Genomic DNA, 13,552 nt, shown 5'->3' with positions numbered 1-13,552 from the left:
CACATCCAGAGATGAAGTCTGTTGTCTGAAAATCATTATTTTAATTATTTTATTTAATCTTCTAGTTATTTAAGGCAGGAGGATAAATATAGTCTCTGTTTTTCTATCTTGGAAGGCCTCCTGCCTTATAGGAAATTTCACTGTAGTTTTATAAATACTTGTCTTTTCTTACTTTTGAGTATTTAGGACTTAGGAAAACCAGTTTATAAACTTCAGTGAATGTAGGCAGTTAGAGGGCATGTTTTCTCATACTTGCTCCTTTTCACATACACTTAACATGTATAGTTACCTTCTCTTTAATATTATGCATTCTTTCATTCCCAGTATCAACGCAATCTATTACTGAAGATTTTTATTTAATACAAGATAATGGTGACAAATGTTAGCTCTTTATGGTTACCTAAAAGAAAATAGAGTGCCTCCATTCCTTTTTCCCTTTATCAAAAGGAGATGATGAGTCTTAGTTATTGATCAATATAGAATATTGATTCATATAGTCCTTAGAGCATTTAGTGGCTGTTGACTGAAACCCAAAGCCATGAAATACTTGAAGTTATCCCAAGAGGGAGAAACAAAAGAAATGAACAAAAACAAGTTTTTCCTTTGTACTAAAATTCATAGTGTTCCAAAATTAATACTTTTCTTTTAGCTGGTAAGTTTATAGATTAAATAATAACTTTTATATTCAGTTAAAGTCTTATTTAGCATATAAAGTCCTAGTTGTCTTTTTATAACCTATATAGTTAGGTTATGCTAAAATATATTAAATTACATTCAAATTGTCTTGCCTGATACTAGATTTCTAACATCTTTTGATGAAATGCATAATGTGAAGGTATGCATGTACTTTAATATAAACATAACTAATTTAACAAGGGAAACATTTTTACCCTGTAAGAAAAAACTGAAGCTTTACATTATTATCCACTGAATTCAGAGTTGCCATGATTAGATTAATAGTTAAGGCAAGTAGTGCTTTAAATTACTACTTTTATAAAGCACTAACATTAAAATGGGGTTAATGTTTTTTCATGGGATGCATAATAAAATAGTTTTGCTCTCATTTTGTAACAGTCATGAAAATTTAAGTTGGAGCTGAATGTGTGTCACTTAACTATTCTTGGACATCAATTCACTTGATAATTTTATTTTATGAATAACCTAATTGCTTGAGAGATGATAAAGTTTACATTTATGGCAATAAATATACTTATGGTTTAAAAAGTTTTCTCTGTTATTTTTGAGGAGACATACTTAATATCAGTAGTACATATAAATTGGTAATGAACAATTAGCATTTTTGGCCTTGAGCCAGGCATATTAAAATATTTCAGCCAAACATACAGTGTAAGATGGTTAAAATTAAGTAAAAATATAGCACTCACTAACTTTGTGCTTGTAATCAAATATAAAACCAGAGATGGAATATCAGTTTTCAATATAGGCTTTCATTATGTGGACTCTTTTTAAAACTTAAATGTAATCATACTAATTTTCAGTGATTTATTTTCCTTGAAAACATTTTCTCTTATTAGATTACTTTTTAGAGGTAATCCGTGTGTGTGTGTGTGTGTGTGTGTGTGTGTGTGTGTGTTGGTTGGTTTTAATCCAGTTGATTCATACTTACTATGAATTTAAATTAGAGGTTTTTATTATCTTCTCCCAAAGTAAATTTCATATGATGTTAAATAATTGCTCGAAATTTGAATATAATTTCTAGTGGTTAGCAGCTATTTATTATATTATTTTAATAGGTATACTTACTACTTCCCTAGGGTAAACATTTTACTAAAACTTAGAGGAGGTACATTGGTCTTGATAAGATATATTTACAAATTCTTTGTAGATACCACTTTTGAATTTTTGATCTTTCGTTTTAAATCTGTATTTTTGAACTAGCATCTCTAGGGACTATCACCTCTACTTCAGTGGTTTGTTTATTTATTTTGGTAACTGAGGTGTACAGTGCTTCATCATTTTGGAATTAGGTATCTGTCCAGGTTAAGAAATGAGCTCCATTATTTTTCTGCTTTAATGTGAAAAAATAAATTCTATTAGAGCATGTACAAAATTGGTGGATTGAAGGACAAAGGCATCCAGAAAGTTGACATGTGTTGCTCCTCTTCCTTGGAGTAAATTTTAATAGAAAATCATATTTTTATAAACTATATTTATATATAACATAAAATAAAGTTATATTATAATTCAGTTTAATGAAATTGAATTAACTTCATATCTACTAATCATCCTGGGAATATATGATGTATTCTAGTCTTATGGCATAGGAATAAACCTCATAAACTGAAAGAATAACAGCTGTATTAAACAAGTACTTGGAGGACAATGATTTGAAATTACATGACTGAATCTGAATTAATTGGTTATTTCTGAGACTAAGAGGAGAATATTTAAAAGAAAAAATATGTCAGCTGAGGTCTGAATTTTTTTGTCTACTTTTTTATGTGTCTTCCTTGTGTGTGAGGTCTGGTGGACAGTTTTAATGGGTGAGTAGAAGTGGGAGGGAAGAGTTCTTTATATTTAGTAAATTCTCAAAGTACCTGCCCACTCTAGCCCTCCCTGGGTGGTTAAGAGGAAGATGAGTTGTATTAATTTTAAAAAAATAGTTTTTGTTTTCTGTGTATCGTATTGGATATTTTTGCTACTGTTCATATATTTACATGTTAGTAATTTTGACGGCTTTTGGATAATTCCACTCTAGAGGGAGAACTGGTGGGCGGTCCTTCCTGTGACACGACCCTTGAGTGACAGTTCTATTTGATTGCCTCCAGTACTGTGAGGAAAGGACACGACTCTATGGTGAGGACTGATGGACATACATTATCTGAGAAAAGAAACTACCAGGTAAGATCAGTTTTTTTTTTTCTTTTTTCTCTGTTCATATAGCTGCATTGAACTGTTTAATGTATTATATTTAATTGACACTAGCAGATTAGATGCACTTCAGTTGGAAAAATTTGGTTTATAATTTAAAATACATGTGTTGGCTTTGACAGTTGAAATAGGTGGGGACATTTTTCAAAATAAATGATGCTATGATAAATGTATATTCTTTTAATATCAAAACATTTTTCTGGTGCTTCATGTATATGTCAAAACTTAAATTATCTGATACATAATTTATGACTCCATGGCTGGGTTTCGAGATAGTATTCTGTAAAATAAAGTACTGATTACTTTCATATGTATTATTCCTGGAAGACTAAACCTGAATTCTTAGGCAATATGCAGAGTAATAGAGCATCACAGAAATGTAGATAAAATTGGTTAGAGTATAAAAGAAATGCAAATCCCGGGGTGCTCAGAGACCCAAATTCTATTGAATTTCTCATTAGCTTGCTATCTTTACAATGCTGGATTCTTGTTTTGTCATTTATTAAGTTGGTTAATAATATCCATTCCCTATGTAGCATTTAAGGATGCTGAAAGGATGGTTTAAGTATAATACTCCTTTTTCTTTCTTAGATTTTAAAAGAAGGTGAAAGTGGTATGAAGTAGTGATTTAAAAAACATTTTTTCAATTTAATATTTTCAAAGAAAATCTCCTTTTTAAAATTTGATAATAACTTATTACCAAATTATGCAACAATTCACAATAGAGAACAGTTCACCACTCAAGTATGAATAAGCTTTAGGCTTTCTGCACTGATACAGACTCAAGTGTCCCTCAGACCCTTTAACCTACCAGTTTCATTCCCTCTAGACTATTGAAGGCAACTAGTGTGGTAACAGCTTTGATTCACTAACCATTTATCTGCTAATTATTTATTTAAGCCCAGTTAATCTTTTTTCCCTCAGATTGGAAAGGTAGATAGTGGAAAAAGTTGTGAATGGGTCTTCATGGTGTTAATAGCAAAGACTCTTTGATTATAAGATTGAGCACTGTGCCTAATAACAATAGTGTCAAATTATCCTTCCTTTCACTTAACTTCTTGTCTGAAGTTTCTTGCCAGAATGTTACGATTTTAATAAGCCATAGCTGCGGCAATGCAGAATCAGTTCCTCCCTGTAACCTTTTCTACTCAGAGTTCTCATAGACTTCACTAACAACGGCCTTTGCTAATTTTCATACTTGCTATAGCTCCTTCCTCACAACCACTTCCAACTACCTTGACTCATAAGGTTTTAATTGGTCGTACTACTTGGGCTGTTGCATCTTTTGATAGGTTTTGCTAAATTATTTTAAGAATATTGTGATTCTAGGCTATGTAACTTTTTTGTGCTCATAATCAAGTTTGTAAAGTGTAAGTATAGAACTTTTTGTATGACTACACAGTGTTGTTAATTTACTTCATAGAATCATTTTAATACAGAATTCCAAAATTTACATTTAAGAAAGGAATAAAATGAAATTATGTTTTATACATGAAGAGATTTCCTAATTCCTGCTCATTCTACTCTAAAAATAATCTGTTGTTCAAGTTACATTATTTATAACTAATCCAGGTTCCTTAACTTACCTGAAAAAATTCTTGGTTAGTGTTTTTCTGGCTGAAAATATTTTTCCCTTTTTTCTTTTATTGTTACTTAGTGACACTTAATGCCTGTTGAAATACCCTTGGAAACAATTATTTAAATTTCTCCTGTAAAATTATTTTATTTTTGAAGCATCTCCTGCAAAGTACATGTATAGAAATATAATCTCCCATCTGATCATGATGCACATATTAAGAGCATATGGGAAATTCAAAGGAATACTAAGTAAATCACTTGTATTTTTATAGGTAACACTGAAAGTTTGTATATGCTGAGATGGAAGGATTTGGATTTTTAAAAATTCCATTTTGAGGAATTCTGTTGTTTTTCATGGGTAAAGTAGGATTTCTTTGTACTGATGTTTGCACTCAATTTATCCTTGAGGGCTTCTGTTTTTGAAGGGTACTTGATGCCGTATAGTGATATTTAAGGAGCCTGATAATTATACGCTAATATTCCAGAGTTTAACAAGAAGAATAATATTTCTCTAATTCTCATTTCTTTATAGACCTGATTGAAGCCTTAGGAACTTAGTTTAAGAATATGCATTCCATCACGTTTGTGCTAAAACCTACGACTTTCACATGGGTGTTGGTTGAAGTATTGATTTTTATACTGGTAATTATTTTGTTGCGTTTCTTTCTGTAAATTTAGGCCCAATTAAGTTTTTGGAGTTTGTATAGAGTAGTTGAGTTTTATTTGCTTAGACTGCTATATTAGGTCAGATGAGAATTTAATTATTTAAATGTTTCATAGCTCATTCTTTTTTGGAAGGATTGTTAAGCTTTTTCCATTGAATGTTTTTTGCTAGTATTTTCTTATCTTCCTTTAATTTATACTAATTTACTTCAGCTATAAGTATGTACAAATCTAGCCATGTTAATTATGTTAATTACTAATCTAACTCATCAGTGGCTTTCCCTCTCTTATATAATAAACCAAGCTCCTAAACATTATACAGTGTTTCCACTTTTTGACCCCAACATGCTTTCACCATTCCAATCTCTCCTTTTATTCCCTACTATGAATTTTTTTTCAATTAGGAATATAAAGCTGATTTTAATCTACCTCCCATACACTTTTACAGTTTTAAGCCTTTATTTGTTTTAGTTCTCTTCATGTAATGCTTCACCTTTGTTTACATGATTCAAGAATTAGGTGTTAATACTTCCAGAAACCCTTTTTTGACGAGCTCAGTGCTCCTTTTCCTTGCTCTCATAGACTTTGTAATACTTCTAGTTTGGTGCTGACCGTAATAGATTGTAGTTCTGTTTATTTGTCCTTGTCTTCCTGTAGACCTGTGCTGTCTAATACTATATGCACTAGCCATAGTGGATATTTAAATTTAAATTCATTTAAATTAAAATTTAAAAATTTAGTTTCTCAGTTGCATTAGCCACATTTCAGATGCTTAACAGCTGCCTGCTGATAATGGCTACCATGTCAGACAGTGCAGACGTAGAACTTTTCTGTCATTGCAGTGTTACTGTATGTTATAAGCTTCTTGAAAACTGGAGCCACTTTTTTTTTTTTTTAATTTTCATACTGCCTATTAATACCTACCATGATTTTGGGTAAATAACAGGGGTTTAATGCACATTGTTTCAATAAAATTAAAACAAGGAAATCAGTGAAAGAAAGAAATTGTAGCATATGCTAGGTAACATATTACTAATATTTCCAAAATTTTTAGGTATTATTCCAAATGGAACTTTTTATAATATGAGGTCATTGATCATGTCAGTTCAGTGTTATCTGTGTGGATCTAATGCGTCCCAGTCGCTGATTTAACTTTGTGGAATATAACATGTCACATGACTGTGACAGTGATTGTATTGCCATTTCCTCCTCCCTACCCCTGCTGTTAAATGCTTTATTTCCTTTTTATTAATTTTTTTAATCACAGAAGTTATAGAGGTGCATTGCAGAAGTTTTGAAGAATAATGGAAATAGAATGTGAAAGTTTACATTAACTCTTTAGTTTGTGTATCTTTTCAGATCTTTTCTAGTGACTATATAGGGGCAAATGTAATTTGTTGTCTTTGTTTTTAACAAATAGACATTTTTCTGCAGCTTGCATGTTGCACTTAATGGGGAAGTTTCTATGTGCCATCCTTCTTCCCCTGCCTCCTTCCCAGAAATAACCACTAGCTTGAATTTTGTGTTTCATTCTTTTTATTTTTATAATTTTGTTATATGTGTGTGTTTCAGTATATACAGGTGCATCTTTTCTTTGTGTGTTGTGTGGTGATTTTGGGGAAAGTGGTACTATATATTTTGTTTTTTCATAAAGGAAGAAAAATAATGAATTTCTAGCCCACCCAGAACAAATTCCCAGATATTGCCAAACAACTCAATACCTGACTATTCACCCAAGTATTTTTGCATAATATGAAGCATTTAAAAAACAAGTTGCCTAGTTATTTTAACACATACAAATGCATCAGTAGGTGTGTTTCCATTTGGTTTGCAAGACAGTTACAAAGTACTATATACTAATTATATTTTTATATTTTGCACTGTAGTAAAAATGTAATGTAAATTAGGAATGAAATGCCCATTTCTTTTATTCTAAGTTACACTTCATTGAAAATTTATGTCTTTCTGCTGTCAGGATACATCTTACACTGTGGTATATTGGAGTCATAGTTGTAGCTTGTAACCATTTATTGGATGGTTACCGTCTAGTATGCAGCACCAACATCAAAGCATCTTAGAATCTGTAATAGGTTCAAGTATGTTAAAGATACATAAAATAAAAATGCTTAATAAAATGAACAAGAATTTTTAGAAAATGGGTACTTAGTAATTTAAGATTTGTCAGAGTGGATCTGGTGCCCAGAGCAAAAAGATGGAGGCTTTCATTATTATTGCTGTTTGGTGTTGGGTTAAGGTGAAGAGTTAACTGAGGAAGGAATTAGTTCAAAAATATGTCTGAAACCAGTGAACTGGCTCACAGCTTACTCTTCTTTTCTCTTGCAACTCTTGTGAACAAATGGCTGTAACCTATTGTCTGTAGCTAGAGATGAAGCAAGAGGATAGAAAAAACTGAAAATGGATGACTGTTCACTTGGAGTTACACAATGAGGTTGCTCTTACAATTACACTTTTGAATGTGATGCTTCTGCTTATGTCACAATCACATTATCAACAACATTTTGACTCCATGACCTCTAAATATTTTCTTAAAAATTGACATTTATTTGTTACTTTTGGCGCCTTTTTTTTCCTTCCTCTGGCCAACCAAGAACATAAAGTTCAATGAATTCCCAAGGTACTCTTCATTAGTTGGCTCATTATTACAGGACACCAACAGTGTTAGTCTTTCTTTGATTGCATTATATTTTCTGATATTACTTTTCCTCATCTTCTGAAATCATCAAATGAGATGATTTTTTTCCAAAAAGCAAGTTTAACCAAGATTCATGGTATATGATACCCTTAGTGTCTTGGTAACTTTTTCACAGTGCCCCTATGCCACAAGAGGTAACTAACAGCTCTGTTCAGTAATTAGTTCTAAGTCACTTAAACAGTGGTAGCTAGCATGGTAACTGACAGATCCTGCTGTGTTTCCGCAAGATTTATAATACCAGATATTTTAATACATTCCTGTATTCACTGTGGTATTATTCCTTTTGGGCCATAGGTTTTACACATGATATGCTGTTTTCTCTTTCAGAAGAATGTTTTCATTTAAGTAGTTTGCCTCAGTCATAAATACGGAATATGTTCATCGTTAAACAGAAAGTTAAAACATTAGTGCTGATATTTCTGTGAACCAGAAAAAATACAGAAGTAAGCAAAGTTATTTTTTAAAATGCACTCCTAGTCCTGGCTTAGATTCTGAGATGATTGCATCAATGGTGGCAGCTTAGTTTTTTAGATCTTTCTGAATTTCCACATAAAAAATTGAACAACTACGTAGCAAAACCCAGACCCATGAAAACATTTGTAATAAAACTTGTTCATGAGGTATCTCCATGAATCCCCAAATATAAACAGATGAAAACTAACCAGAAAACCTACATATATCACTTTTAGTGCATAAGAAAGTAGAAAGTAGCATTGGGATGCCTGGCTTGAGAATAGACACCTCAGGTACTTCAAAGGTGGTGAACTACCAGTTTGAAAGTGATTAAGTGTAATTATCCAATTTGAAGCTGGGAGAAATTTTTCCCACTGCATTAGATCTTCATAGAGGACCTGTGGGCTAAAGGGACTTGAGCTGGATTGCTCTATGAATATGAACTCTCAAGACTGGCCTACCAGTGTTCCTTCCCAGGACCCTGCCAAGAAGTTTCTGGGAATGGAATCAGTTGAGCAGGATAGAGGCAACAGAGACAGAGGAAAGAGAACCTCCAGATAAAAAGGATAGAGGAGAACAGAGCCAGAAAGTCCTAGAAAACAAGTCACTGTATTTTTTAAATGTTACATGAAAACAACAGAAGGAGGGAGCTTTATGAAGTTAGGAAAGTTTTTTTGAACGAAGTTATATTCTCAAAATTCAGGAAAATTAAATTCACAAAAGGTCTTTCAGGAATATTTTTTACTAATTTTGAGTTCTCATTAGTGTTCATATTGATCTGACATTTGGTGCCAAAGTTTTAATTTTTTAAAGAATTTATGGAGTTTGTGTGAAATGTTTCTCAGCTATTGAAATCAAGTAAGTGAAAATAGTCTATGTCTTTTGAAAGATTTATTTTATTTTTCTTATTTAAATTTATCTGAAATTGATATACAGTGTTAGGAGTCCCAATTTCTATTCCTTGGCATATAGGTGATTATATTTGGATCATGTAGTGATTTTTTTCTTCCTTCCTCAACTAATTAATGGGACTACTGTATTATAAATCAAGTCACTTTATATTCATGGGTCTGTTTTTAAAATCTCTGTTCTTTTACTTTGATGTGTTTGCCTACACCTGTACCAGTACTGAATTTCAATTGCTATACTGTTGTGTTATAGTCTTTCTGAGTGTCTTGACTTTCTTGGCCTTTTGTTCAATGACAGATTTACAATATATATTAAAAGTATTGAGTTTATAAGGGGAATTTTATTGACTTCATTTTTATTTGGGAAAGAATTATAACATATGTTTATGATGGTCTTCCTCTCCTGAAGTCATGTATTCAGGTCTTCTGTATTTTCTCTCAGTAAAGTTTTGTTATATTTTTAATAATAGACCCAGATTTATGCATACAGTTTTGGGATTTTTTTGGTAAATGGCATTTTAAAAATTACATTTTATAGGTGTTACTATTATATTGACATACAGTCAACATTTTAAATTGATGATTGTGTCAATATTGCTAAATTTTTTTAATCTTATAATTTATCTGTAGGTACTTTGGGGTTTTCATATGAATAAACATATCTGGAAATTACAGTTTTGATACCTCTTTTATAATTTTTACAACTTGAATTTCTTTTCTGATCTCCCTTAATACTTCTCATACATTGTCAAATAGAAGTGTTAATAGTAGAAATCTTTCTCTTGTTACTTGTCCTAAAAGCTTTATGTTGTCACCAATAAATATGATACTTGATGCAGTATCTTTTTTATATATATGCTTTATCAGGATAAAGAATTTTTTTTTCCTCTGTAGCACTTTTTTCATTTTTATGTTTGTTGTCTGTGTCCCTTTTCTCCTTATTTGTTAGTCTTACTGGAGATTTGTCAGTTTTACTAGGAATTTTTAGCTTTAGTTATTTTCATTTTATTTTTTGTTTTGTATTCATCATTTTATTTTTGTTCATCAGTCTTTAATTATTTTACTTAGGGTTTATTGTGGTGTTCTTTAATCTTAAGTGTTTATGATCTTTTAAACCTAGGAGATTTTTCTAGTTGTCTTTCTGTTGCTGATTTCTCATGTAATTCCACTGTAGCTAGAGAATGTGATTCAGTATACCACTTCCTTGTTACAAACTTGAACAAAATGCATATTGACCAACTAATTGGCAGGTGTATTTGCTGTATTTCTCTTCGTTAGATCGTATTTGTTAATCTTGGAGTCTGTTACCTTCTTTACCCACATATTTACCCATTACTATTCACATATTATCATTTATTCCTTCCTTTAGATCTATATTCCATCGTATGCTCTATTTCTTTAATTATCTTATACATTCTTACGTTTAATGTGTGATAAATCAAACAACTGGAAGTTGCTATTGATCATTCTAATGTCTTTTGTTTCTGCTGATTTTCCCTTATGGTATCTTGTTTCCTTGTGTGTGTGTTAAGTTACCATTTTATGTTTCTTAGAACTATTTGGGAATTTTTGAAGACTAGGTGGAAGGACATTTTTCCCAAGGGGAGTTGATTTGCATTTGCTTTTGCTGATGCCTAAGGAACTATCAGTCTAGGACCACTTAAAAATAAAATGTTAGCTTAGGTTGCAGTCCACAATAGGTATGAATTCAGACTGGTTTTTGGCTATAGATTCTCAGAAGAGCTTTCCTGTAGCTCTTTCTGTGTAACGTCAAAATCATGACATTCAAGAGACTTCTTTACTAAGGGGTTGTTACAGTTATGATGTATGCTTTTAAAAGCTTTATGAGAGGGGCGCCTGTGTGGTTCAGTGGGTTAAAGCCTCTGCCTTCAGCTCAGGTCATGATCCTGGGGTTCTGGGATCAAGCCCCGCATTGGGTTCTCTGCTCAGCGGGGAGCCTGCTTCCTCCTCTCTCTCTGCCTGCCTCTCTACCTACTTGTGATCTCTGTCAAATAAATAAATAAAATCTTTTTTTAAAAAAGGTTTATGAGATGGTCTTTTAACAGCTTTTCTACCTTGGACAAATTCCCCTTTGGGGATTTAAACTTGTGGCTTCTCTGTACTCCAGCTTTTGCTTTGTTTTGGGGTGCTGAATTTCCTTCTCTCCCTCCTTTCCAACCTCCCATGCTCAACAATTCATTTAAAAATAAAAATGTAATTACTGTGTTAGTTTTCAGTGATATTTTGTTCATAGTGTATCTGCATTTAGGAATAATGCCTGGTATGCATAGTAAATGTTGATTGGCTGAATAAGGATTTCAGGGAGCATTTTTCAGTTGGTTTTGAGTGGAGCATTTTGGTTTTTGTTTATAGTATACCCTAGTACCAGAAACATATATCTTGATCATTTTGTAGGTCTCAGCTAAAATTTCACTTTTTAAGGAAGCATTTCCTGCTTCTCTTACATATTCTTATTGTTCATTGTAATTTGGAGGGGGAATCTAATGTTATTTCTGCTTTTTATCATCAGTCATAACAGAAAAACTTTGATAGTTTTTTTTTCTATCCCTTCACTACCCTTCCTTTTCTTCTCTTATACCTCTGTTTTTTCTTCCCTCCTTTTCTTTCTGCCTCCTTCACTTCCCTTTCCTTTTCTTCCCTTCCCTTTCTTCAATGTCATTTTTTTCTACTTGCAGAGCTTTTATATGTAATCTAGGCAGAATTATTTAAAGTCATTAAATTTTTATTTAAGGAATTTCACATGTTGTGGTTCCTTCCACAGCACAGCCTGTCACCTTGTTTCCTCCAAAGTTTGAGTCATAATCTTCGATATAGCTCTTTCAAAAAGAACTTTTGCTTAACCCACAATTGTCATGCCCATTTGTCCATAGTTCTTTTAGTTGGGCTTCTTTGATCTCTATTTGAATATGGACATATTGATGGCATACTTCAGAAATTTCTAACCTGTAATCTTTGGGATCCAGTTTTATCAAGCAGTTTGTTTTAGGGCCACTTTTATGGTCAGAGTTCTGTCCATTTCAGACACCCTGAATATATGTGTCTGGATGTTCAGATTGTATTCACTCCTAAACTGTTTCACACCCTAGAATAGTACAGATCTTTGGGATAGACCAATTCCTAATATGAAAAAAAAAAAAAAAAGACTAGTTAGATCTTGTATAGTATCTCTGTCAAGTAATTCTTTCCTACAGATTTAACGAATAGTTCTGTGCATAAAGCAGACCTCATATTTACTCCATGAAGCATTTTCAAGAATATGGGTCTACAGGATAAAGACTCATCTGGACACACTTTTAATTAAAAAACATTTTTGTATTGCATTTCTGATGGTTATGAATTCTCTTATGTATGTCTGAAAAAGTTTATTTCATCTTCAATTTTGAAAGTTTTTTTTGCTCAGTGTGGAATTCAAGATTGATAGGATTTTTTGTTTTTAGTGTTTTAAAGGTTTTGCTTTACTATCTTCCAACTTAGATAATTTCTGATCTAAAATATGTCATTCTTATCTTTAATCCTCTTCACATAATGTAACTTTTTCTCTCTGGCTACTATTAAGATTTTCTTACCGATTTTACACACACTTTTTTTTTTCTTTAAGATTTGTTTATTTGAGAGCAAGAGCAGGAATGGCAGAGAGGGGCAAAGGCGAGGCTCCCACTGCAGGGCTTGATACAGAGACCCTGACATCTTGACCTGAGCTGAAGGCAGACGCTTAACCTGCTAAGCCACCCAAGCGCCCTGGTTTTTACACATCTTGATAATGACGTATCTTGGTATAATTTTCTTCATGACTCTTGTGTTTGATTTAGTGAGCCCCTTGAATTTGTGTTCAGAGTTTTTATCAAATTTGGAGATTTTTTAATCCATTATTTCTTAAAATATTTATTCTATCCCTGTTCTACTTTGTGGATTCACTTCAAGTTGTCCCACAGCTTACTGATGTCTTAAATTTTTTTCTTTCCTCTGTGTTTTATTTTGAATAGTTTTTATTGCTGTTTTCAAGTTTCATAATTTTTTCTTTATCATGGCAGTTTTATTATAACTTACAAGCAAAATATAGTTATAATAACTGTTTTAGTGTTACTGCCTATCAGTTCTACCATCTGTGTCTTTTCTGGTTTATGTTGATTGTTGGGTTTTTTCCTTTGCCATTATATGTTTTATTTTACTAGTAACTTTTTTGGATGCCAGTCCTTGGAAATTTTATCTTTTCAGTGCTATGTATTTGGTTTTTGGTTAATATTCTTGAGCTTTCTTGGGAACAAAATTTAGTTATTTAGAAGCGTTTGAGCCCTTTGAGCCTTCTTTTTTTCCTTTCAAATTT

The 13,552-nt window shown here is 32.2% G+C and overlaps 1 protein-coding gene across 9 annotated transcripts in view; it reads left to right on the top strand.

Annotated features, from left to right (window-relative positions):
* CNOT2 (CCR4-NOT transcription complex subunit 2) overlaps nucleotides 1-13,552 on the top strand; it is a 119,320-nt gene that overhangs the window by 44,345 nt on the left and 61,423 nt on the right. For 4 of the 9 annotated variants that reach the window (XM_032854807.1, XM_032854811.1, XM_032854808.1 and 1 more), the window contains exon 2: nucleotides 2,720-2,862. The exons of 1 other annotated variant lie outside the window; for it this stretch is intronic. In XM_032854807.1, coding sequence (XP_032710698.1) covers nucleotides 2,815-2,862 — 48 coding nt within the window. In that variant the 5' untranslated portion in view covers nucleotides 2,720-2,814. The remainder of the gene's footprint in view (nucleotides 1-2,719; nucleotides 2,863-13,552) is intronic. 4 more of the 9 variants (XM_032854815.1, XM_032854812.1, XM_032854806.1 and 1 more) reach the window with 1 other exon arrangement.

This window comes from Lontra canadensis, unplaced genomic scaffold, assembly GCF_010015895.1.
Source record: "Lontra canadensis isolate GAN:19392208 unplaced genomic scaffold, GSC_riverotter_1.0 scaffold9, whole genome shotgun sequence".
Classification (NCBI taxonomy): Eukaryota; Metazoa; Chordata; class Mammalia; order Carnivora; family Mustelidae; genus Lontra; species Lontra canadensis.
The sequence above is the reverse complement of the archived record's forward strand: the minus strand, read 5'-3'. Positions and strand labels throughout refer to the sequence as shown.